This window comes from Sorex fumeus, unplaced genomic scaffold, assembly GCF_029834395.1.
Source record: "Sorex fumeus unplaced genomic scaffold, SorFum_2.1 ptg000039l, whole genome shotgun sequence".
In the NCBI taxonomy this organism is placed as follows: domain Eukaryota; kingdom Metazoa; phylum Chordata; class Mammalia; order Eulipotyphla; family Soricidae; genus Sorex; species Sorex fumeus.
Genome location: NW_026606096.1, coordinates 11,610,668 through 11,638,320, shown reverse-complemented (window position 1 = coordinate 11,638,320; position 27,653 = coordinate 11,610,668). Strand labels below are relative to the sequence as shown.

The window sequence follows — 27,653 nt, the reverse complement described above, 5'->3', positions numbered from 1 at the left end:
ATACAAACATTGAATGAGAAAGCTTCAAAAATTTTAAATGGTTCTCAATAAAAATAAAATAGATAACACTGTTGGCAAGGAACTTGGCAAGCCTCTTCATACTGTTGTTGGAAATATAAATCTATAGACCTACATGCAAGGCAAATCCCCTATCTGGTGTTCTGTCTCTCCAGCCCCAAATTATTTTTTTTAAGTTATCACATGATCTAGAAATCTCTGGAATTTACCCAAAGAAAATAAGATCTTGAAGAAACAAATTCACTCCCATATTCATTGTACTGTTGTTAGTAATAGTCAGTATATGGAAACAACCTAAGCCATTAATAAAAAATAGATAAAGAAAATATGATATATTTTGTAGATATACATAAATATGCATACATAATTGAATTATTCTTCAGTCTATGGACAAATTTCTGCATTTTCAACAATTTTAGATGAAGATGGAGGACATTATGCTAAGTGAAGTAAGCATGAAAGAGAAAGTCAATATTGTATGTTCTTACAATAGGGCTGGAGCGATAGCACAGCGGTAGGGCGTTCGCCTTACAAGCAGCCAACATGGCCGACCCGAGTTCGATTCCTCCGCCCCTCTCGGAGAGCCCGGCAAGCTACCGAGAGTATCTCGCCCACACGGCAGAGCCTGGCAAGCTACCCTGACGTATTTGATATGCCAGACACAGTAACAACAAAGTCTCCAATGGAGATGTTACTGGGCCCCCTCGAGCAAATCGACGATCAACGGGAGGGCCTTTACTTTTACTTTTACTTTACAAGTGAAATCTTAAAAAAAAGTAGTCAAACTCATAAGAAACTTGGCAAAGGTGAAGAAAATGAGATGTTGACCAATGGATTCAAAGTTTTAATTATGTATAATTGCTCGAGTGGGCCCAGTAACGTCTCCATTGGAGACTTTGTTGTTACTGTGTCTGGCATATCGAATACTCTCGGTAGTTTGCCGGGCTCTCCGAGAGGGGCGGAGGAATCGAACTCGGGTCGGCCATCTTGGCTGCGTGCAAGGCAGACGCCCTACCCACTGTGCTATCGCTCAAGATCTACTGGTTATAATTATTATACTTAATAAATTAATATTGGAAGTGTGTTAAAAGAGTATACTGTAAGTGTAAATTACATGCAAAAATGTTCTAGCTAATGCAGTAACTAATAAAATCATCACCTTTAAAAGTATCATTTTTGTTTAAAAAATTAATTTTAAAAGCTACTGAAATTTTCAGTTGGATTACATTGGATATATAGACCAATTTGGGGACTTTCCATACTAATATTATTCAGTCAATTCATGACACAAGATATGTCTAATCATTTTTTCCTTCACAAATTTTTAGATGTATTCCTAAGGTCTTTATGTTTTCAGGTGCTACTTTAAGTTGGATTTTTTAAACTTTTTATGTGTTTTCTTATAGCGTATAAGAATACAATAGATTTTTACATATTATGCTTGTATCTTAACTTTACTAAATATAATTATTCTTCAAGTTGCCCAAGTCTCTGAGGTTTTATATAGATACAACCATTATCTCTACTAGAGATTGCTTTTCTTTTCTCTTTTCTACTTCTACTCCATTAAATTTTAATATCCGAGGCAGATATTAAGGGGAAACAATTACTTATAGATGTTATTAATTAGCCTGATGGATTTTCCCCACCACACTACTCCACAGTTTTTATTATGACTCAGTATTTAATTTTGTCAACAATTTTATATATCCGTTCCAATGTTTTTCCTTCTTTCTATTGAAATTTTTTCTTTATCCTGTTACTACAATGAATTCCACCATTTGATTTTCTGAAGGTGAAACCAATACAACAATTAGAGTAAGAGAAAAACCTCTAATGCTCATAGCCTATTTTGCTTTCAAAATTAATAATTCTTTTGATTATATAGTTTGACAAATTGGTTGACATTTTTCTCATATTCTTTTATCATCCATTTAATTTCTGTATAATTATAACATTGTTCTCTTGGTATTGCTGAGCAATAACCTATTTCTTCCACCTAGAGAGGTGATCTCTGAGCTTCAGTTTTGTGTGCCAGTTTAAAAATGTTTTCAAGAGAAAGCATGGATGAGTATTTCCTCCAATACAAACCCTAAATGCCTAAAACCAGATGCTAGAAAACTATTGTCTAATTCTGTCCTGTGTGGTGTACGTGTGTGTGCATAGTAAGAGAGTGTATATAAGAAACTTTGGTACATCTACACAATGGAGTACTATGTAGGGGTTAGAAAAGATGAAGTCATAAAATTTACATACAAGTGGTACTACATGGAAAGTATCATGCTAAGCAAAATGAGTCAAAAAGAGAGGGACAGACATAGAAAGATTGCATTCATCTGGGGAACATAATGTAACAAAATAGGAGACTAACACCCAAGAATGGCCGAGATTAGTACCAGGAATTTTGCTCCATGGCTTGAAGGCCAGCCACACATGCTAGGGGAAAAGGGAGCTCAGATAGAGAAGGGAGCACCAAACGAAGGGTTTTGGGAGGATCCTCCCAGGATGGGAGAAGCATGCTGAAAGTAGACTATAGACCAAACATGATTGCCACTCAATGCCTCTTTTGCAAACCACAACACCCAAAAGGAGAGAAAGAACAAAAGGGAATGCCCTGCCACAGAAGCAGGATGGGATGGGTCGGGGATGGGAGTGGGAGGGATACTGGGATCCGTGGTGGTGGGAATTTGGCACTGGTGGAGGGATGGGTATTTGATCATTGTATAATTGAAACCCAAGCACAAAATTTGTAAATCTACAACTGTACCTCGTGGCATCTCACTAATAAAAATAAAAAAGAGAGAATATATATAAATATTAATATGTTAGTTATAGACCGGTTTCAACTTTTTTTTCACTTTGGGTCATACCTGTCTGTGCACAGGGTTACTCCTGGCTCATGCACTCTAGAATTACTCCTGGAAGTGCTCAGGGGATCATATGGAATGCTGGGAATCGAACTTGGGTCGGCCATGTGCAAAGTAAATGTCCTACTCACTGTACTATCACTCCAGCCCCCAGTTTCAACTTTTGAGCAACGACATACATTAAATAACCAAATTCAGTGTGGAGAATTCTGAGTGTTTTTTAGAGTTAATTAAATTCAATCACCATTTAAAAATCTTGGCACTATCTAAGGCAATGTGGAAAGTAAACTACCTTTTCTGGAAAATCTCCCTAGCAGTGGGGGGCTTAGCGGGTTGTGGAAACAGAAAGAAATATGTGAAAAATTTTCATATACCAGTGATTAACCAATCCTACAGGAAGGAAATCTAAGTGTTCATAGAAATATACTCACAGGGGTATTTAATTTTGGCATGCGGATTGTGGTAGGTGAGTGGTGTTTTGGAAAAAAATTGTAATTTTTTATTTGGTAGTGAATGACAGTCTGCTCAAATATACAAAATACCCTCTCTTTGTAAGCAATCAAATGTTTTATAAGATTTGTGTTTTTTTGTAGGCAGATGGTGTCCTTGGTTCTATTTTTCTTTAGACACCAGATAGTCAAATGAGTTGTCTTTTCTATACAGACATTAGTGGCATGTCAAGATAACTGGATTATTATTTCTATCAAGGGAAATAACTTGGAAATGAAAAATGTCTTGAAATAGAAATTAATGAGAATAAGCAAGAGATACAAGATAGGAAAGAACTCACAGCATCTATGGTTTTTCTAAGCAAAAGAATAAGTATATTTGAATCTGTTTTAAAAATTGGGGAACTTTTTAAACATGTTCCTTCTACATTGTCTAATAAAACTGTGTTTTTCTGACTAGAGAGGTTCAAATCTGCCCAAGCACTCAGCCTATTATCAGCTAAAGGAGCAAATAATTTGGAGCTTCATTCTAAATCATTCAAAACGAACTCACTTGTCAATGCAGATAACAATTTGTGTCTGACCGACTCAAGCAGACAGCCAGTCTGACAATAAGATTTTTTTTTTCCCTCCTGCTTCATTTCAGTACTTTGGGAGTACTGAGTGTTTAATGATTTTTTTTATTAAAGCAGTTCTCATGTCTTGACCACTTTTCTCTTGAAATTCTCCTTGAATTTCTGTTAGGCCTTTCATATCCTTAATAAACACTTGAAAGGAACAGTTTTCAGACTTTTTCATCTCAGGACTCTTTTGCATTCTTAAAAATTACTGAGATCTTCAAAGAGACTTGGCTATTTCTATCATATTAGAATTAAAACAGAAATAAATTTTTCTATCTTTAAAGTAACAACCTACATAAGCATATATTATGCTTATTAACCTACTATATATTATTGTCCAGGAAACTGTCTTTTCAGATTAATTTCCAAATTAAACTAGTTAGAAAGGAAATACTGTTCTGCAATATTTTAAACCTAATATCTGTCTCCATAAGATAGATAGATAGATACTCATATTCTGCTTCTGCATTCAATTTGTCAATGTAACACATTCCATGCCTTCTCTAGAGCATTCTGCGGTGCTCTCACAAGAATAGGATGTGAAGAGACAAATAGCATCAGTAATATTTTAAATACATTTTTCACCTAGAAGTCCCTTTGCAAGGTAACTTTGAGAACTGATACTCTCTTCTTTCCACACTTTTTAACTTAATTTTTAAGATACTGTGATTTATGGAGTTATTCGCAAAACAGTTGTTTCAGGCGTACAATGTTCCAACATCAATGCCATCACCACTGTCTCCCTCCTTTCACCAGTGTTCTCTAGTTCCTTCCCAATCCTGAGCTTGCCTGCTTAGCAGGCATATAACAAATTAATTTCACTTTACGTGCTTCAACAAAATCTAAAGGAATGGCAAATAGAATTATCAGAATATAAATCAGAAGTCAATCCATGATGATTGATTACTAAGAGATTTTAACTGGTATAAATAAGATATTGATTCATTATTGAAAATGTATAAAATCCCTTAGCAAGCTGGAGTAAATATGTTTTTCTAGTAGAGATCAGTATCATTAGTGCCACATTCAATGTCATATGCTAGGAAGTTAGTTGTATCCTTTAGAGAAGCTTTTTCAACAATTCTTGCAAAACTGGTTTCCAAGGCTGTGAATTCCTTAAGCTGCTACCTGTCCATGAAGCTGAGTGTCATTCTTTCAAATCTGATTGGTAGATAAATCAGGTGAATAGAGTATTCTTGAGGAGGTGTTTATCTCATTGAATTTTTGTACTATATCCCTCCATACTCTTTTGGCCTGCAGAGTTTCATTTGATAGAACTGCTATACATTTTGTGGGTTTTCCTTTTGTTTATAAGTTCCCTTTATTGCTCTTACTGCTTTCAATATTCTTCTCTCTCTTGGATTTTGTCATTTTTTAAGTGCAATGTGTCTTGAAGTTTTCCTAGTTAAGTCTATTTTTGCTGGGACCCTTTGACCCTCAGTGCCTGTAATCCTCAACTCTGGAAATTCTTTTCGATGATTTCTTTAACTATTTTTTCATCACTTTTGCTGCCTATTCTTTAGGGACTCTGATGACTCATGTAGTTCCTCTTGAACTCTCTTTTCAGACTATTTTCAAATTTCTGATATTTCCTAGTAGTTTCCTCCTTCTCATCTATATTTTAGGAAAACACAGCATTTCACATTTTCTTCTAACTGAGTTGTATTCCATTGTGTATAAATACCACAATTTTTTATCCACTCACTGTTGGGAACTTGAGTTTTATTACAGCTCTTGGTTATTGTAAAATATAGCCCCATTTATAGCAACAATGAACATATATGTGCATCTATCATTTCAAATCAATGCTTTTGTGTTCTTGATGAGGAAATTCTAGTCATGTAAGAGTTACATTCTTAATGTTTTAAGAAATTTTCTTTGTTTTCCATGGGAGTTTAACCAATCTAGAATCCCACCAACAATAAATTAGGGTTTCTTTTTCACCTCATTTCTCTAGCATTGATTTCTTTTCCTGGATACTTTTTATTTGAGGGAGCCACACCCAGCAGTGCTCAGGGCTCACTCCCAGCTCTATGCTCAGGAATCACTTTTGGCAGTGCTTGTGGGACCATATGTGGTACCGGAGATTAAACCTGGATAAAGCCACATGAAAGGCAGATTTTTTATATCGTTTATTCTCACAGGTCTGAGATGATATTTTGTCTTATTCTTTTTTGACCTTTGACTACTGTGACACTGTGTGCTGTTTTCAACATAAACTGTCAAAGTATGAGTCAACTCTTAGGTAGCATTATCTGGAGAATGTAAGCATGAGCTTTGGTATTAGTCAGTCCTGGTTTAGAATCTGAGCTCATCCACTTTCATTGAAAATTAAATTACTCTGCCTTCGAGATTTATAGGGGGTGATTTATATTATTTCAGCAACTAGTTTGATCAAAATTTATATATGAATTACAAATAAAATATAAATAAAATTTAAGGATTATTGAAACATATATACACTACACTTTTCTCAGAAAAAGTTAACTCAGTTGAAGTAAGTAATTTCCATTTGACACAATAATTTTCATATGTGTCTCTTGCAGTGCTTAAAATGCAAAGTTTCTTTAATGAAGTATTAAAGGGGAAGCAAGAAATTCAGAATAACAAAATTATTGTGCACTCATTATGAAAGAAGATATACATGGTCAGTTTTTTTTTCAAAGATGCCTATAATCAAAAGAGAGCCATAATCTGCTGCCTTTTGTTTATTTTGCTTTTTGGGATCACACCCAGCAAAGCACAGGAGTTACTCCTGGCTTTGCACTGAGGAATTACTCCTGGCAGTGCTTAAGGGACCATATGGGATGCTAGGAATTGAACCCGGGTCTGCTGTGTGCAAGTCAAATGCCCTAGCTGCTGTAATATCGATTCAGCCCCTGCCTTTTAAAATTAAATTGTAGACGTGTGTAGAATATAAAGGAAAGGAAGGAAGGAAGGAAGGAAGGAAGGAAGGAAGGAAGGAAGGAAGGAAGGAAGGAAGGGAGGGAGGGAGGGAGGGAGGGAGGGAGGGAGGGAGGGAGGGTGGGAGGGAGGGAGGGAGGGAGGGAGGGAGGGAGGATGGAGAGAGAGAGAAATAAAAAAAGGAACAGATAAATTTAAATCTAAATAAAACTCCTTACATTATGACTGAAGAACAAAGGTTAGTGGAAGGTAGCCAGGAACGAAGGGTAATAGCGAGTCCAATAAAAGTGGTGGAGGGTTATTGGTACTTTGCTGGTGGTTGTGGTTTATAATGTACATTTGAAGAGGTGTTAACCACACTCAAAATAAATACGGTGATTTTACCAATTTTACCACACTATAAATAATTAAAAGTGAATTTCCCTAATTCCTCCCGGAATTTTAAAATTAGTCTATTCAATCTGCAGAGTATATGATAGCTTCGAAGGAGATATGAATTTTCAAAACAAGCCATAAAGTGCCCATGCATATATGTTATCATAATTTGAATACCCCAACTTTTTTGGAAGTCGAGCATTCTACTGGGTTGGGAGAAGGTAGGCAAAGCTCAGATATAATCTTTATACTTGGTTTCTCACGAGCCAGGGAGGTGGGAATGTGAGAGCTTGGAGTAGAGAACAAACCATTATGTATATTCTACCTTAAACAGAATGGCTAAAATGGAAATTCCCAGAGGATTGTTTCTGCAAAAAGGGGCACATGCCTCTAGATGACTCAATAGCCAGTAAAAGAACCTAGTGTGTCACTTCCAAGCAAGTAATAGTCCAGAGTATTCAGATTAGGTATTAATATAGGCAGTGAGGAACCAAAAGTCTATCTGCCTGTTCCCTATTAACTTCTTACAACAGAAATGCCAGACAACTCACCCATGTCCTTCCTTGCAGAACTTTGGAGTGGAACCTGCATTAGCCTTTAATCTGTGTGAAGGGACATCATTCTAAAAGGCTCCCAAGCTTCTATCCTGAGGAGACTAATTAAAATTGTTTTTTATTTATGTTATTGCTTCAGATTTATGATGTTTGGCCTTGGATTTACATCCCACTAATATAAAGGCTGTTATAAACCTCAGCCACACCTACGGTACCCTATAAAATGTATTAAAAGTACCGAAAGTTATAATTTTACAAAGTGTCTGAGACAGCTTTATAAAATTTTACATAAAATTGTTCTGGTTTTTGTAAATATGAGTGTCATAAAGATCAAGAAGATACAGTGTTGGAATGTGAGTTAAAAACGGTTCTCTTTCTTTATCTGAGTGTGTGTCCTGCTGTTACTAGTTAAAGCAAGAGTTTTATTCAAAATGTGGTTTCCAGGCTGGAGCAGAAAGGGCATTTGCCTTGCACGCGCTGACCCGGGTTTGATTCCCAGCATCCCATATGGTCCCCTTAGCACCACCAGGAGTAATTCCTGAGTGCAAAAGCCCCTGTGCATTGCCAGGTGTGACCCAAAAATAAAAAAATGTGGTTTCCTACATCAACAAATATTATTCACTGATTCCATTAAAAAAATTGTGTCCATCACTGGGAAAACATAAATGAAAGGTAAGAAGTGACGTGTGTCCATATGAAGACTACTCAAAGGGTTTAATGTGTTTTTCATTCAATAGTAGCACTGCACTCCCATTGTTCATCAATTTGCTCACGTGGGCCCAGTAATGTCTCCATTGTGAGACTTGTTGTTACTGTGCTTGGCATATCAAATATGTAATGGGAAGCTTGCCAGGCTTTGCCACGCAGGCGAGATACTCTCAGTAGCTTGCTGGGCTCTCCGAGAGTACTTGTTATGAATCTACTGTAGGCTAATGAGCTATTACTGGTATTAAAGATAACAGCAATGATATGAAAAAACGAAATTTCTGTCCTTAGAGACATATTCAAGAAAAAGGGGAACCGAACAGTGAGCAATGCATAGAAAATGATGATGAGTGCTGCAGAGTAAGGTAACTAATGTGAAGTGCTTAGGTAAATGAAGAAAACATAAGACTACCATGGAGAAAGGGTTTGTGGGTGAGCAAGATTATGCACAGTTTTGAAAATATAAAGGTTTTGTTGGTTATGAGTTACATCTGGCTACACTCAAAGTTTACTCCTAGTTCTATGCTGAAGGATCACCCCTGGCAGGCTCAGGTGCTGGGGATTAAACCTCGTCAGTCACAGGCAAAGCAAGTGCCTTATCCACTGTACTATATGTCTGGCCTCAGAGGATAGAATTTTAATAAGCACAAACTTGAATAACTATAGGAAAGGAGTCAAAATCACTAGAAAAAAAGTGAAGAGGGAAGTAGAGAAACATAATTCCGTTCATAGACACACGAATTATTCAAGTGACAGTGAAGGCTACCACAAAAGGGAAAAGTGTCATGGTATCATTGGAAAGCCACAGATCAATTTAACAAGAATGTGTTGAGATATTCATAACAAATACATTCCAAAGGCATTGAGAAAACCTCAATGAACCTGGTGTGTTTTTCCAACTCCAGTATAGCAAGTGTTAACGGAATTATTTTCTAAGTGAATGAGTAATGGGAGAGGTGGCAGCGGAAAACTAATGAAAGTAAATGATGAAGCGTCTTGAATGACTGGGTGACAAACTTGAAGATATTTTTATCAGTAGAAAAAAAGAAAAAATGGACATATTTTGGCTTATTTCCCATTTGGAAGTTTCCTTATCTATATTACAGAACCCCTTGAAAAATCTCCCTTCCCTTTGGTTATTTCTGAAATTTCTCCCTTGTGGCATCCATCACTTTCTTCCCTCTTAGTGCCTTGACAATAGCCAGATTACCACTGTCATCATCACTCAAGCCCCAGAGGTGTGTGTTCGCATCTGCAATTACAAAGGAACAAGGGGCTTTGGAGATACTGGCAGCCTGAATCATGCAGTGCTCCACTCATAGGGGGTACATGGCTTTGTTGATTACAAGTCATGGTCATGGGCCTCAGAGCACTGTCAATGTATTGTGCGAACACCTCTCATGACAATAACCTTTGACTTTCTCCTTCTAACCCTTGATTTTCTCCAGTTTATACTCAGACACCTAGAATGACTGTCAGAATCCCCCTCTACCCCCCATAATCTTGGTTTCCCTTCTTTACTGGTGCTCTCTTATTTTCAGGCCGTGTCCAGAAAGTATTTTGCAACCATCCTACCTAACACAGCACTATCTTTGTTACTATTGTTTCAGCTTTTGTAGAAGTATTTGCTTTTACATATGGGAAGGAGCAGAAACAATGGCCTAGTCCCAGCCTTTCATTTACAGATGACGAAACTGAGTCCAGAAGAGTAAAGGATTTGCCCAGCCTTACACAGCCAACATAAGCCTTCCTGATTTCCGATAATAAATACTCCTCTGGTCTCAGAGCAAGAAAATCATATACCACCCTGGCCAGGCTTTGAGGTGGTGAGTCAGATACCATCCCCTCAGCAGCAAGAGGCTGGAGAGGAAGAGGTCCATCTACCCTATGCTGCCTCAGTACAGGGGTACTGAAGTTGTACATTGAGGGGAAAGATGATTTCAAGGGGAAACATCTGTGGGACTTGGTGACTGGTTGGAATGTAAGAGACAAAGAACAGAGGAATTAGTCAGCATTCTTCTACCAGGTAGATCCCCATGTTTGTGCTCTAGCAAGAAAGTCACTTTCCTTGCCATCATGTCTTCCTACACCCTCTGAGAGACAAAACAGCCAATGTACAAGTAAATAAGAAAACTTGCAAACATGATGGGTGCCATGGAAGAAACATCTGTGATATTTCCAAGGCCAGGGTCTCCCTGATGTTTCCATAACTGAACTCAGCAAGATGGAATGCATTCTTTGCATGCAGGGAGCAATCCTCAGCTTCAATCCCCAGTACCACATGGTCCCCTGAGCACCCCAAGGAGCAGCCCTCTCAGCACTGGAATCGGAGCTGGGAGTAGCCCCTGAACACCTCCAAGGATGGCCTAAAAAGTATGATGTTTCTAATGAGAGACTTTGTGGAACAATGATGAGAGAAATGAAGATAACTCTGTCTCTCTCTGGCAGAAGTATAAGCCAAGATGAAATGTCTCACTAGGTGACCCCCTTCTTTACCTAGATTGGTAAAAGCAGGGGGGCCTGACTTCAGTCACCACAAGCCTATTCACTTCAGGTCCTAAAGAAAGGCTGTGCTCCCACACAGGGCATTTTCTATGTTACCACATATTGTACCATTCAGTCATATGAGTTCCATGCTCCAGCACATAGTAACACCTTTTAGCCAACTCCTTCATCCAACTCACCTTGATTACTATTCAGATTTCCTTCCAGAAATGTAAGAAAAGAATCAATCTATTTACTGTTTCTCAGGATTAGTCATATTACTTATTTCAGAGGTCTAAGATAAGAATAATCACTTGATCACTTGACATCCCATTACTCATTTATTTGCTTGAGCAGGCGCCAATAATGTCTCCATTCATCCCTGTTGCGTGCTACCATAGCCCAATAGCATCTGTTTGTTCTAGGAACATGAAGAGCCTCAAACCAATCATTCAGGGTCTTGACAAAGAAGTCTGACCATCTCGTAGGTAGGTCCAAGTGATCTTTTGATGTCCCGTGGTATCCAGTCGGAAATGGCTCTAGTCCAGTGGTCATCTCTAAATCTCATTATGTGTCCAGCCCATCTGATTTTTGACGCCTTGGCAAATAAGACAGCGTCCCTGATTCTTGAGCATTGATGGAAGATGGAACTCTGGATTCTATCTCTCATTTGAGTGAAGCATGATACTCCAAGCATAGCTCTTTCGATTTCTCTTTGAGAGACCTGAATAGAGTTCTCATCCTGTTTTCATAGGGCCCAGGTCTCTGAGGTATATGTTAATGCAGGAAGAACAGTGGAATCGGAGAGATGTCCTCAGAGCTGGAGGTTCTTTGTCCTCTTAGTTATTTCTTCGACACTCTTGAAGGCATGCCAAGCTGCTCTCTTCCTCCAGCACAACTCAGGTGCCAGGTCATTCGTCATGTTGACTTCTCGACCTAGGTACACATAACTGTTGCATTCAGAGATGATCGTTCTGTTGAGAGTGAATGGAATGTCAGAAAAAAGACTGTTTCTCATGAACATTGTCTTTGCGAGACTCAGCTATAATCCAACCTTTCCACACTCAGAGTTGAAGTGAGTCAGCATTTATACCGCCTGGTTGATGTTTGGTGTTATTAGAGCGATGTCATCAGCAAAGCGGAGGTGGTGTAGTTGCAGACCATCTATCTTCACTCCCATTCCTTCCCATTCCAGTCATTGCATGATATTCTCAAGGGTGGCACTGAAGAGTTCCGGTGAAATAGTATCACCCTGCCAAACCCCTTTCTTGACATGGATGATCACTTCTTTGTAGAATGGTGAGATCCTGGTAGTGAATCTGTAATACAGCTCACAGAGGATCCTGATGTATTGAGTTTGAACGCTCTGTTTGGCTAGGGCTTCGATGACCGCTTCCATCTCAACAGAATCAAAGGCCTTCTTTAAATCAATGAACATTAGACAGAGCAGCATCTTGAACACCTGAGAAACCTCAATGAGCTTGGTTATTGTGTGGATATGGTCGATGGTGCTGAATCCTTTTCGGAACTCGGCTTGCTCTCATGGTTGTCCTTCTTCATCTAGTGTTCTGTCAATCCTATTCAGGATGACTCAACTAAACAGCTTGTAGATGACAGACAATAGGCATATTGGGCGATAGTTGCCAATGTCGTGGATGTCTCCCTTCTTGTATAATAGTACAGTCCTGCTGGTTTTCCATTGGGATGGAACCTTGCATTCATACAGGTAGTGTGTGAAGAGTCAAGCCAGTTTATTGATGAGTACTGACGGCAGGTTCTTCAGGTGTTCAGGTCTGACCTTGTCTGGGCCAGGTGCTCTTTGTTTCTTTACCAACGAGATGGCATGTTGGATTTTGGAAGGGAGAATGCTGGGAACGACATATCCATCCTGTGGAATTTGGTATGTGGGCAAATGAACGTGGCTATTAAAGAGATCTTAGTAGAAGTCATGAATAATCTTCTCTATTGCCCTTCTGGAAGATGCGATAGATCCATCAGGATGTCGGAGGGCAGTCATCTTGGTCTTGTAGTTGGTGAAGGACAGGTGGGCATTACGAATGCTTTTCCTGGCTTCTGCCGCATCTACCAGCACTGCTGCTCTTCTGTCTTTGAGGTCTTCCTTGATCGCATCTCTGCACTGCTTTGCTAGCTCCGACATTCGCTTGCGATTGCCTGAGGCCTGTGCCAAGCCATGTTGGCGAATAAGCTCAAGAGTGTTCGAAGACAGGCTTTTTTTTGTGGTTATCTCTCTCTTGGTGTTCCTCGCACAATCATGGAGGTACTGAACCAGTCGATCATATTCCTCGTCAATGTTGTCAATGACGGCATCTTCCCATGTTGCCGCAACAGAGCCAAAGAGCTCCCAGTTGGTGGTCATTCTGGGAGTTCTCTTCTTAAACTTTGCATTCCTTCTCCCTGCTCTGTGAAGTAGAATTTTGCACAAAGGAGACAGTGGTCCGATCCCATTTGGAATTTTGGGATAACAGCAACATCAGTCAGGCAAAACCATCGATTGAATATGATGTGGTCAATTTCATTGTGGAACCGTCCACCAGGAGACTCCCATGTCCGACGTTTAGATTTGGCCTTCTGGAACTCTGAGTTACCATGGTAGTCTTGGTTGACATGATGAACTCAGACAGTCTGTCACCCTGTTAGTTTCATTCTAGGCAATGGGTCCCGATGTGGAGTTCTTCAGCTGATCTTCTCAGCCCTATCTTGGCATTAAAATCACCGACAATGATCTTGTAGAAGGTGTGTGTTCTTTATAGTTCTCCAGCTCCATGTAGAACTTCTCAATTTCTCCTTCACCATAATTGGATGTTGGTGCATAGACAACGAAGTTAGAAACTGCTGGCAGTGAGCCACATCTATTCAAGTGTAATCGTCTGATTCATGTTGTTAGGCATTCGAATGAATCAGTGCTCACGGCTAAGTTTGTGTTGACAAGGACACTGACACCACCGACGCCTCTTTTGTTGCATATTCCAAGGAACAGTTCTTCTCCAATGTCAAAAGCGGTGTGACGTGATTGATGCCTTCTTGTCTCGGTCAGACCAATGATGTCATACTTGGTCTTTTGCACTTGTACAATCAGGTCCTTAATGGATGTATCAGATGCCAGCATATGTGCATTGAAAGTTCATACAGTCATTTTTGCCTTTCTTTGTTTTGGCAGCCTAGCTCGGCCTTGAGATTTTATCAGCCTCTCCTTCCACATTCTTCTCAACTCTGCCATATTCATGGTCAGGGGAATGAGATCCATTTTTTTACTGGATTTGGCATATCGAATACACCACGGATAACTTGCCAGGCTCTGCTGTGCGGGTGGGATATTCTAGGTAGCCTGAAAACATAAATAAACTTTATAGGTGTTCCTATTCAGGCATATGTGCTGGTATGATACTCTCAGTACCCTGCCAAGTTCTCTGAGAACAAGAATTAGAGAATAAGAAGTTGCGTGGCCGCAAATGCAGCACATGCTTCTGGGAGCTTGGTGTTATAATTTCTGGATCCTGGCCATTGTTGGGGTTACACGGCCTTACTAGAAGGCTCAGTCTCGAACCGTGCAGGCTTGCAGATTTTAGCCCTGGGTCCTGCACACCTGGGTTCCTCTGCTAGTTCCTTTATGTGTGAGGCTCATCCAAGAGTGTGGAGAGTGGTCTCAGCATGGCTTTGGCTGGGTCCCAGAGGTCTTCAGCTGTCGGACCCTGGTGAGGACAGTCAGGCACGAGGGTAGGAGATTCTGCTTTTTTCTCTTCCAGGAGCTTGGTGTTATAATATCTGGATCCTGGCCATTGTTGGGGTTACACAGAAGTTGGTGGGTGTAACTGTCTAGCTACTGGAAGGCCCAGTCCCGAACTGTGCCGGCTTGGAGATCTCAGCCTTATCTAGTAAGATATTATTATCTCATATAAGAATAATAAAAATCTAAAACCCAAGATTCACAGAAGAAAGAATGGCAATATCCTTTTATAGAGACATCAAACTAACACCTTTAGAACTCTGGGCTAAGTTGGAGATCCAGCCAAAGATATAGTTTACTTTCTTTAGTTTGTAGCTAGACTGTCCCTTCGTATGTCAGCAAGACCCCTGTGAAAAGGCAATAGAAGCTAAATACCTCTTCCAAGGAAAGTGAATCTCTGCACAAATACAAATACAAGCTTTAATTTTATGGTAATTCTATGCATAGATCTTAGGTGTAGAGCTTCGGTAGCTGATTCACTGTTAATCTGACAATCATTCTTACAGATTCGTGACAATCATTTTGGATAGAGAAACTAAAAGCTCCTGTGTGACTGAAAACTTGACAACCCAGGATGATCATCTGGAGATCTCAGAAAAGTCATTGTCATACAGCCAAACCACCATACCTACACACAGACTATAGGATGTCAAGATATTTGGCTCTTTCCACATTCTAACACTTCAGTGTTACTTGTGGTTTAGTAAAACGGGGGCAGAGTTTTCTTTCTGGTAAATTATCAACAAATCTGTCCTAGTAATTGTTTGACACAGGAAAACCATCTAACTTTGGGAGCTGGCTGCCTATTTCCATGCTAGCTTGTGTCTCAACTCTGTTCATTGTTCATGGACTAATCACAGTAGACTCATACAGTCCACACATAGACCACTAGTTCGACAATGAAAAACAATTAAGGCTTTTTTTTTTTCATTGTCAAAACAGTAGCTTCTCTTTTGGAGTCTACATTTTAATGAAATCATTTCAACTTCAATTTTCAAAATGAGAAACCCTCACAATGAATCCTTCCAAGATCCTTATACACCACTTTTTGTCCAATGCTAATTAGTATAGCACATAGCACTGTCCTCCCATTGTTTATCGATTTGCTCAAGCAGGCACCAGTAACGTCTCCATTGTGAGACCTATTGTTACTATTATTGGCATATCAAATACATCAAAGGTAGCTTGCCAGGCTTTGCTGTGTAGGCGGAATACACTCAGTAGCCTGCTGAGCTCTCCAAGAGGGGCGGGAAAATCAAACCCGGATCAGCTGCATGCAAGGCAAACTCCCTACCCACTATGCTATCGCTCTGGCCCCTAAATAGTATATTATTACTTTTAAATGATATAGCTCTTGATGATGCCACTCTCCTGCCATATTTTTATTATCTCTGTGAAAAGTTTTATCACCCAGTGACTCCAACTGGGCCGAAGCGACAGCTTAGAGGGTAGGGCGTTTGCCTTGCATGGAGCCAACCTGGGTTCGATTCTTCCACCCCTCTCGGAGAGCCTGGCAAGCTACTGAGAGTATTCTACCCTCAGGACAAAGCTTGACAAGCTACCATTGATATATTCTATATGTCAAAAATAGTAACAACAAGTCTCAGAATAGAGACTTTACTAGTGCCCGCTCGAGAACAACAGGAGGACAGTGACAGTGACATTGACTCAAACTAGATATATCCCACTGAAATTTCTCATGCTGTTGAGTGTAGTGTTGTGGCACATAAAAGTGGGTGAAGAGAACATGGGTCTAATCTTGACTAGGTGACAAATAAGCCAGTTATTTAATGGAAACCATTTGCCCTCTTCAGTCTTCCTATCTTCTGTAGAGAAGGTTTTGACAATCCCTGCTAGTCTGAGTTTATGACAGTCTTCACATTCTAGAGATGTATGATGCCAGTTAATTAAGAATCAGTACAACTCAATGTCTCTCAAAGTTGTCATTAAGATGTCAGGTTTTCAGGTAGGACATTTGAAGCATAGAAACTGGGAGGTTATAAACAAGAAAACTGACTCATATCTTGCCATTTCCATTCTGAGTCACCCAAATTTTCGAAAAGAAAGAGTTGAGCTGAAGAGGAGCTCTCTAATTACCAGTACTGGGTTGAAATTTGAGAACTCATTTCTATTCTCATTTAACTTTAGTGTGAACTAGAACACTGGCACGGAAAACTCTAAAAGAAAACATCAGTAGGGAAAAGGGGGCACAAGAGAAAACTTTAATGTAACTTTTCCCCTAAAATGTGAATATGGTGACCACACCTTTACTAAGAAGACTTCTATTATCATTCCACATAGGCCTACAGGTGTATCCCACATCAAAAACAAAATCTTAGATATCCCAAAGAAATAAATAAATGGTCACTTTCAATTTCCCCTTGAAATCCAAAGTTTCAATGGTGGAGTTTGAAAATTATGAACATAACATTGCTCAACATGCAAGGCTGAGGATGTTGATATTTTCAAGAAATAAACAATTGCATGCATTTCAGTCTGGCCAAGAGTTTGTTTGTCAGTGTTTTAGTCTTGCAAAGGTGTCAGAAATTTTGCAGTAGATTTAAAATCATGGAAGAAAGCTCAATGAATTAATACTTGGGGTGAGGGGAATTTTTCCAAAGACTCAGAATGAAACAGATAAAATCACACAGATGGAATGAGCTGACCCAAGGGAAGAGAGGTAGGGGAAATAAACTGATAGCAGTTTGGACAGGGGTTGTTGAAGAGTTTAACATACCTACAATAACAAGAGGAAAAGTAACTCCTCAGCTCCTGTGTAGTACTAATGAAGTACCATAAGAAAAATAGAATGTTACAAATAGTTGATATAACAATGAAGAAAGGAGTGAAATACTGTCACAGAGAAGAACATAGGTTTGAACAATCACTTGATCACTAGACATCTCGTTACTCATCGATTAGCTCGAGCGGGCGCCAGTAACGTAGCCGTTTGGCCCTGTCGCATCCTAGTGTAGCCCAGTGGTGTCTGCTCTTTCTTGGAAGACAAAGAGCCTCAAACTGATCGTTCAGGGTCTTGACGAAGAATTCTGACCATCTTGTAGGTGGATGGCCATCTTTTGACTTCCCGTGGAATCCAGTCGGTAATGGCTCTAGTCCAGTGGACGTCTGCAAATCTCATTATGTGTACAGCCCATCTGATTTTCGATGCCTTGGCAAACGAGATAGTGTCCCTGATTCTTGATCATCCACAGAGGTCAGAACTCCTAATTCTTTCTCTCACTTGAGTGAAGTGTGATACTCCAAGCATAGCTCTTTCAATTCCTCTTTGAGAGACCTGAATAGAGTTCTCATCCTGTTTTTGTAGGGCCCAGGTCTCTGAGGCATATGTTAATTCAAGAAGAACAGTGGAATCAAAGAGATGTGGCTGGATCCAGAGGTCCTTCATCCTCTTAGCTATTTCTTCAACGCTCTTGAAGGCATTCCAAGATGCTCTCTTCCTTCTGCGCAACTCAGGTGCCAGGTCATTTGTCATATTAACTTCTCGACCTAGGTACACATAACTGCTGCATTCAGAGATGGTCGTTCCGTTGAGAGTGAATGGAATGTCAGGAATGAGATCATTTCTCATGAACATTGTCTTCTTGAGATTCACTGTAGTCTGACCTATCCTCACTCATGGTTGAAGTCGGCCAGCATTTGTGCTGCTTGGCTGATGTTTGGTGTTATTAGAATGATGTCATCAGCAAAGCAAAGGTGGTGTAGTTGCCGACCATCTATCTTCACTCCCATTCCTTCCCATTCCAGTTGTTGCATGATGTTCTCGAGGGTGGCACTGAAGAGTTTTGGTGAAATAGTATCACCCTTCTGAACCCTTCTCTTGACACGGACTATCACTTCCTTGTAGAATGGTGAGATCCTGGTAGTGAATCCGTAATACAGCTCACAGAGGATCCTGATGTATTGAGTTTGAATGCCCTGTTTGAATAGGGCTTCGAAGACCGCTTCCATCTCAACAGAATCAAAGGCCTTCTTTAAATCAACGAACATTAGACAAAGCAGCATCTTGAACTCCCGAGAAACCTCAATGAGCTTGGCTATCATGTGGATATGATCGATTGTGCTGAATCCTCTTTAAAACCCAGCTTGCTCACATGGTTGTCCTTCATCTGGTGTTCTGCCAATCCTATTCAGGATGACTCAAGTGAACAGCTTGTAGACGACAGACAACAGGCAGATCAAGAGTTAGGTGCCAATGTCTTGAATGTCTCCCTTCTTGTACAGTAGTACAGTCCTGCTGGTTTTCCATTGGGATGGAACCATGCATTCAGACAGGTATCGTGTGAAGAACTGAGCCAGTATTTGAACAATAAATAAGCAAAATAAAAATTACAAGACAACTATAAGATGGCAAGGTCAATGAGTGATACATAGGGCTATAATTTTATGCAGAAACATATGATCACAGTTCACTTCTTTTACTTAATTTACCCTCCTCCCTTGTCCTCTGATCACCAACAATTTGGACTATCATTTACTTTAGTTTTATTTAGTTCATCTGCTTATTTTCTCTGTCTACCATATGGTTGTTGTTATACATCTGACATTTTACTAAGCATAATTCCCTCTAGATCCATTTATACTATTGCAACTAACAGATTTTCATATTTTTATAACAAAGTAATATTATATAGAGAATAGGATAGAACAGAAACATGAACACATAAATCATAAGCATACATAAACTTAGGCTTATATAAACTTAAGCTGCTACCAGCTCTTGACTATTATAAATAATGGTGCAATAAACATGGTTGAGTATATGTCTTTTAGTGTTTCTGTATTTTTCAGGTAAATAATCAGATATGTGATAAGTATAAGGCAATACTGAAAACTTTAAACCTAAAGAATAACAATTTCTCACACTTATAAACATTACCTCTGCCTATGTCTATATATACCATTAGTCTGAATTTATTAATACTAGAGATATATTGAACTTAGCAGTGTGTGCACCTCAGAGATAGTGCTACCACCAATAACCACCATACCATTTTTCCTTGTTTCTTAAATGTTTAAGTTTATTTGCTTAGTTTATGATATCCCCTACTAATTCCAGGAAATTATTTGTCAAAGTAAAGTTTAATGTTGTGTTTCTTATTGGTTTATAAAACAGAGAAAAATTAAAACATAATAAAATCTTTATAATATAATACAAATTTTACAATTATATAAAATGTATATTATATTATACGATTATTCTTATAATTATAAATTATATAGAAAATTTATAATTGTAAAGACCTTATAATTATAATACATAACAAAAACTTTAGACTGAAACAAAAAATGTTGTGTAGAGCTCTTCAAAATTATCAGTAAATTTTGTTCCTTTTTCATATAAGAAATATAAAGTTAACCCAAGGACAGTAGACACAAGGGCCAGGAAAATTGCTCCATAGCTGGAAGCCTGCCTCTTGAGCTGCGGCGAGAAGGCAGCTGGAATAGAGATAGAACCACTAAGAAAATGATAGTTGGAGGGATCGGTCGGGATTGGAGATGTGTGCTGAAAGTAGATAAAGGACCAAACATGATAATTTCTCAGTATCTGTATTGCAAACCATAATGCTCAAAAGTAGAGAGAGAGTATGGGGGAAATTGTCTGCCATGGAGGCAGGCGGAGGGTGGGAAAGGATAGGTATACTGGGGAGATTAGTGGCAGGAAATGTGCACTGGTGGAGGGATAGATGTTTGATCATTGTATGATTGTAACTCAAACATGAAATCTTGCAACTGTATCTCACAGTGATCCAATAATAAAAGAAGTATGAAGTCTAAAAGGATAATATTACTGCTTCAAAGCTTCAAAGCTTCAGCCAAGTACAAATTCCCCTTGTCTAAAGACTCCTTAATAGATGCCAAAGCCACAGATAGCACTAAATCCTATTTAATATATAATAGTATATATTAAATAGGATTTAATATTAGTGGTTCCATCTCTATATACCTATAATAAGGTTTTAATTCATCAATTATGTTACAATATTAACAATAATAACTACAATAATATTAATTAATATCAATAATTAATATTATTAATTAACTACTAATATATTAATATTAATATATTGTTATATATTATTATAAAAGACATGTTAGTGTGGTCTCTCACAGTCTCAGAATAGTCTTATATATATATAATACTTTCTGTTTGTGTTTTACCTTGAATAATTGAAACCAGAGAAAGTGAAACCCAGTTTAAGAAGAGACTATATTTAAAACTGTGACTGTGTGGAGTTCATACTCAATTCAATCAGCTTAATCAATGGCTGAATAAATAGCAATACTCCTACGTTAAAAATAATAATAAATTAATAAATAAAACTGTGACTGAAAATGGGTAGAAGAAATAAAGGCAAAGTAGTTAAAAAAATACACCAGACACAATTTTACAGTCTATCTGTAAAGAGTAAGGATGTGGACAGTTGAGGTTTGAAAATTCATGCCTGACTTCTAAGAACTACTAGAACTGTGGGGAGCAGAGAATCAGAAACACTGGCCAATGAGTTCTAGGTTTCTTTTTCCATTGCTAAACTAGGATTGCAGCAAGCAAGTTAGTGGTGCCCTCTTTAGTTATATTTTTAATTTGCAAATTGAGTGATTGATAATTCCTGGTTGTTCTCTCTGTCAGGTTCCCTGGTTTTGTTGTTTTACTGCCAAGAACTATATGATGGTTTCTGTTTAAGATATAAACATGCCCAAGATTTGATTTCTGGTATAGAATAAATGAATGGACATGGATAGGTAAAGAGGATGGGGAAAATATTTGAGACAAGGTGCATGAAAGGCAAAAATGAAAATAAACAACTTAGAGAAAAGTTTATTATGACACCGCTAGAAAAAAAACAACCTTAAGATGAATTATGAATGAATGCTATTTTATTTTTACATTCAAACAAAACAATTTTCTTACGTAAACTCAGCCTAAATTTCTTGTTTTTATTTTGTAAAGTTTTATTACAGGTAAAGTATGTTGCTTTATCCCAGAGAACCAGTGCAAATCAATCATCGGGTCTGTTCCCATAAACAACATAGCACATGTGAACCAAGTGATAATGGCCTTTGACGATATTGCCAGGGGTTATATTAACATGGGCTATTCAGTTGAATGTGAGAAAATCAAATACATTTGGAATCTTTTGAAACTTTTTAGAGATATGAAAAAAATGTTCATTGATTTCTTTTTGCATGTTTCTCTAACCAATTGAGATATTGGCTTACAAATAACATATATCAATCTGTGTGCTTTCTTCCAGGGTCATTCTTTCCTGATTTCAAACCCTCAGAAACAGTTTTTAAAATAGCATTTTGGCTTGGATACCTAAACAGCTGCATCAATCCCATTATATATCCATGTTCCAGTCAAGAGTTTAAGAAGGCCTTTCAGAATGTACTGAAATTCCAGTGTCTCCGTAGAAAGCAGTCTTCCAAACACGCCCTGGGCTATACCCTACACCCACCCAGTCACGTAATAGAGGCACAGCAAAGGGACCTAGTGCGCATCCCAGTGGGATCAGGAGAGACTTTCTATAAGATCTCCAGGACGGAAGGAGTCTGTGAATGGAAACTTTTCTCTTCTGTGTCCCGTGGATCAGCCCGAATTTCAGTGCCCAAAGACCAATCAACCTGCACCACGGCCCGGGTGAGAAGTAAAAGCTTTTTGCAGGTCTGCTGCTGCATGGGGCCCTCAAGCCCCAACCTTGGAGAGAACCATCAAGTTCCAACCATTAAGATCCACACCATCTCCCTCAGTGAAAATGGGGAAGAAGTCTAGAGAACAGGGTCAGAAAAGTTGTTTTGAGGGTTAGTCATATGGACCCATTCTGCTTCCTTCATACAAGGCCAGTTTTCTCTTCCAGGATGACAAGATAGGACGAATAAACGAAGGGACCATCTGGAAATGGGGTGGGGGAGGAAGTCCGACTCATAGGCAGTGGATAGGACACAGGGAGTAAAAAGAATATCACACAACTGTCCAGTTAAAAATGATGGTAAACAGCATTCATTTGAAGTCTATGTACGCCTGGTCATCCGCTGAGCCCACTTTCTATGTCTGGCCTTTTTAACGAAAAACTCCATGGGAAACAGAATTTCATACACAACCCAAAAGACTATAAATATAAGGTTATGATTTCATCATGAATATTTTGAGCACACACTCTAAGTTTGGAGCTATTTCTTGATGGAGTAAGGGTATTTTATTTTCAGGCTAAACTTACTGACAGCCACATTGGGTATTAGCAGGGAGAGGGGCTGGAAAGAAAAGCTTTAAGATGATGGGCTGTACCCAGCCATATTATTTTTAGAGCAAGTTTTAGATTTCCACTTTTCAGATGCATCCAGTTTTTCAGCATAGGTAAAACTGAAAGAGATTTACCTTTTGCTATCTGTCCATCCAGATATTCTATCCTTCTTATTCCATAAGGATAAGGGTGATGGACCCTCATGTGTCTCTGAACTAGTGGAGGCAAAATCCCTAAGCTTGGGTTTAGAAAGTGTTGAATGGGAATGGATGACTTTTCCTAGTGGTAGACAGTAGCGATTAGGGTGACTGTTTCAACTTAACTGCTAGGGACAAAATTCCACTAAGGTTTATCAATATCAGGTGGATAACTATTTCTTTTGTAATATATTTAAATATCAAGAAATTGGATTTGGGCTAGATTCTAAGATAGAGGCACCCCAAAATATCCCAAAGTTTTTTGGACATGGCTAATTGTTTTTTTGGTAAATCACTTACCTTTTCCAGATCTCCATTATAAAAATCCAGAGTTTATAATATTTTGAATGATATATATGGACTTCCATTTTTCCTCATCTGCTTCTTCATTGCGTAATGAATGAAGCTCAAATTCCCCAGTGCATGTGTAGCATGTTGGAATGAACCTTATGCTCCAGGTATAACCTTCCTGAATTTTAAAAACACATGCTTAACTAAGGAGGATATTGACTAATCACCAAAGAGCCATCTAAAGCAAGAGTTTACAGTTTTCACAGAAACTCCTTTATTCTGGGAAAAATTCTGTAACCCATTTGACTTTTCTACTCTTACACTCTGCAGAAATTTGGGGAAAATGCTGATTTTTTGCTTTATGTATATTAAATTTTGGTAAATCTTGATGACTCAGTAGGTTACTAAAAGTGTAGACTATAACTATATGTAAAAATTAAAATAATCACTTTCCATGATTAGATTTAAAATAACACTTATGTTTTGGGAGATAATTCTTGATTAGAAATGTTGGTCTAAAATTGCTAACCTTACCCATAGACTCATCTCTGTATTGGGGCCATTTCCTCTAGGAATTTCAAAACAGATAATTATTGAAATTTAACTTTCATGGCAAAGAGAATAAGCCCATCATCTTTTCCTTCTCCCTTAAAGACAAATAATAATTTCCCTAAGTCCTACTAAAAGATTAATATCTTTTCATTTTCCTATGAAGAGTGTGTTTGTGTGTGGATTTCAGTTTTGTATTTGTTTGTGCTTGGATCTAGAAACTTCCTGCATGCTTGGTCCTTTCTGGATAGTGTCTTTATTTAGTGAGTAAGACAGTCTGTGCTTATCCTTGGATTCTGGCACTTAGATGTTAGCTGAATTTTCAGAGTTTTCAGTTCTGTCTGCCTGTTCTACCACAACTCTACTGAATATGGTATCCGATTATTTCAGGAAGGGCTGAAATATTCAAACCTCTTTCCTTTGCTGCCCTGAGAGGAAAAATCAGTTTCATTAATGAGAACTTTCAGGGTCTGAGTTTCAAATGCACTCTGCCAGTTTCCCCCTTACAGAAATAGCTCTCCAGTAGAAACCAATAGTCATTCTTCAGCAAAATACGGCTACATTTAAAGATTGCCTTTATGTATCTTTATAAGTGAATTTAAATCTTGGGTGCTGGAGCAACAGTACAGTGGATATGGTGCTTGCCTTGCATGTGGCCAATCTCCAGCACCACATCTGGTCTCCCCACGTTTTGTCCCAGGAATAATCTTTGAGTGCAGAACTAGGAGTAAGCCCTGAACATTGCTGAGTGTGGCCCCCAAAACAAAAATTCATTCATTTATTCATTCATTCAATTTGCATATTAGACTGCTTAGGGTTACCAAAAAGTTAGCAATTCTGTTACTTTTATTCAAAATTGACAACTAGAAAATTGGAATTATTAGATAAAAGCTGTTACAACTATGCTCATGTAAAACTATCATCCACAAGTAAGTGTCTGTTATGCTCTTTTTCAGCCTTACTCCCCAAATTTGAGGAGGCAGATTTTAACATGTCTATCCTTTCCCATAGCATTATTTTAAGTAAGGTAAAGGTAAAGGCCCTCCCGTTGATCGTCGATTTGCTCGAGCGGGCCCAGTAACGTCTCCATTGGAGACTTTGTTGTTACTGTGTCTGGCATATCGAATACTCTCGGTAGCTTGCCGGGCTCTCCGAGAGGGGCGGAGGAATCGAACTCGGGTCGGCCATGTTGGCCGCGTGTAAGGCGAACGCCCTACCCACTTTTAAGTATAATATGTTAATTTTATAAGAAATCAATAATGTTGATGACAGTTGGTCAAGTAGGATAAATATATGAGTTATATTTTTACTCATCTAAAAAGATTTTTATAACCTTAAGAAATCAAAACCTATCTAAAATTGTCAGTTAAAACATTGTCATATTTGTACTCACATCATTACTGCTTCTATTTGAGGTTTTGAAGAATTTATTCAGAGTAATCGTGGGTGGACAAATGTCTTTTCTGATGTCCTATAAAAAGCAATTGCTTTGGGATTGTCTAATCATCACCAAAAAATCAACTTGACATTATGGTACAGGTAAAATTTGGGTCTTTTCTGCAGTTTAAGTTTCATTTATTAAGAAGCTGATATATCTTTATTCAAAATTTTCCTTAAACTATTGCAAGTATTTTAGACTAGTTACAGTTTTCTTCCTTCTATATTTCTCATATATGATCTAAGAATGCTTTTTCTGTCTTCATTTAGTGTATGCTAACCAAGCTCTAGAATATTAAGTCTTCTAACTCTCTCACCATCTGCTTGGATTGCTCTATCTCTGGTTTTCAGTGATATGTGAGGAAAACTATTCTCTTTGGGCTCTTTTCTACTAAGATCTACTGTGTCTGGCATCAGTACATTGTTCTTAAATGTCATAGCAATTGAACTATTTCTATTTTAGAAATAAAAATTTGAACTTGAGTAATTAAAGATGCACCCAAAGTCATAGTGGAACTACAATTCGAATCTGGGTCTCCAGATTTAAAAGTTAGCATATTTTTCAAAGTACCCCTGCTTCATAAATAGTGTAGTGAAAATCCTCCAATTGTAATGATCATATTAAGAATACTAAATTATACCCAGACTTTTAGTGTTCTGTTTCCTGGGATTTTGCCCTTCAACTAACCTTAATAAATAGAAAATATGCTATTAAATCTCAATACCAGCAGAACATCCCATTAAAAAGTCATAATTGAAGGGTTTGGTGCTTTCAATTCTATCTGACTACTTCATTTTTATTAATACCTTGAGTTATTTGAAAAGGATAAATTGGTTGGTGGCAGTGGCTGTTCATTATGTGACATTCATTTTTTCCTGGATTTCCTTTCAAAAATAAAAGCTAAGCCTCTAAACTTCCTCCCTGTCCCCATACCTCTTCAAATTAAGCATCACCCAAAACTTCTGGTTCAGGAGCTTTCATGGTTATGGCCTGGGAGTGGAAATATTTTATAAAGGAACTATTTACTTGGCAGGTAATATTTTTTCATACTTTAATCAAAGCATGACAAATATTTTCACTTGCTTTGGGGTCAGTTCTACTTGAATCTTTTTACCAAAAGAGAAGCCACCTCTTCACAAGAATATTTAATTAAAGGCTGAGTACTACTCCTCAGCAAAAGAGGAAGCCCAAGAGCATGGAAGGTAAACTCAATCAGCAAAAACCAGGGTCACTAAACAGAAGGCAGCGGTGCAACTATGGAGGCCTTGGAGATATGCTCACTTGTTACTCTGATTTCTTTTTTACACTACTAGGACTTTTAACCATGAAAGCATCTGCACACAGCTCCTGTCAAGCCCGAGTGGAACACAGTTGGCAGCTTCTCTTTGTCTACAAACTGCTGTGGAGCAGGGCTGAGCCCAGCTGCTGTGGGGCTCCACCATCTTCATAAAGCATGGCAACAGTGGCCTTCAAAAGCAGTGGCCACAAGATGAGTGAGTGAAGATGCCATGGACTGGGCTGGCAAAAGCAAGTTAGGATTTCAGCAGAGGTTACCTCTCCACACACACACACACACACACACACACACACACACACACACACACACACCAGCCCTTTGCCAATATTCTCATCAGCATTACCTCTTCCTTGCCACCCAACCCCGAGCCCAAATGCCATGGGGACTCAGGATGAATCTTACCTGCTTTGTGCAGGAAAATATGGCTTTTTTGCTACTGCAATGTGCATGACTGAGTCTTTCATCTAACTGGAAGCTTAGGGGCATGATAGTCGGGGAAGTGTTAGAAGGAAGTGGATGATTTGTAATGGATATCGTTCAAAAGAGGGTAGCTTAGTTTTTCTTTTTTTCTGGTTAGCAGGGAACTTCCCTAAATCCTACTTATTCATTTTCGAAGACAAGATCAAACAGTTCTTATGTGACTCAGGAGTTATCATATTATTTCCCTCTATGGAATAGGCACATTATCAGCTGGAAATTTTCATTGCTAAATTATGAGAAATGCAGTCTCAATTGGGTAAAAAAAAAATCTAGAGCAAATTGATGCACTCTTGAATTTATTTTTTAAAGTAGCAATGTTGCTGATTACAAAGCCTGAATATTGTTGATACATTCAGAAGTTATGGACAAAACCCAACATGAGTTTAATATTTCCTTCCATTACATAAAACTCTGCACCT

At 38.5% G+C, this 27,653-nt stretch overlaps 1 protein-coding gene across 2 annotated transcripts in view; it reads left to right on the top strand.

Moving 5' to 3' along the window:
- The window catches only part of ADRA1A (adrenoceptor alpha 1A), a 102,097-nt gene extending 74,867 nt beyond the window's left edge, over positions 1-27,230 (top strand). The window contains exons 2-3 of one of the 2 annotated variants that reach the window (XM_056119001.1): positions 21,996-22,381; positions 26,771-27,230. In XM_056119001.1, the coding sequence (XP_055974976.1) occupies positions 21,996-22,381; positions 26,771-26,779 (395 nt within the window). In that variant the 3' untranslated portion in view covers positions 26,780-27,230. Of the gene's footprint in view, positions 1-21,995; positions 22,645-26,770 lie in introns of those variants that run through there. The other variant, XM_056119000.1, reaches the window with a different exon arrangement.
- Positions 27,231-27,653: the final 423 nt, after the last annotated feature.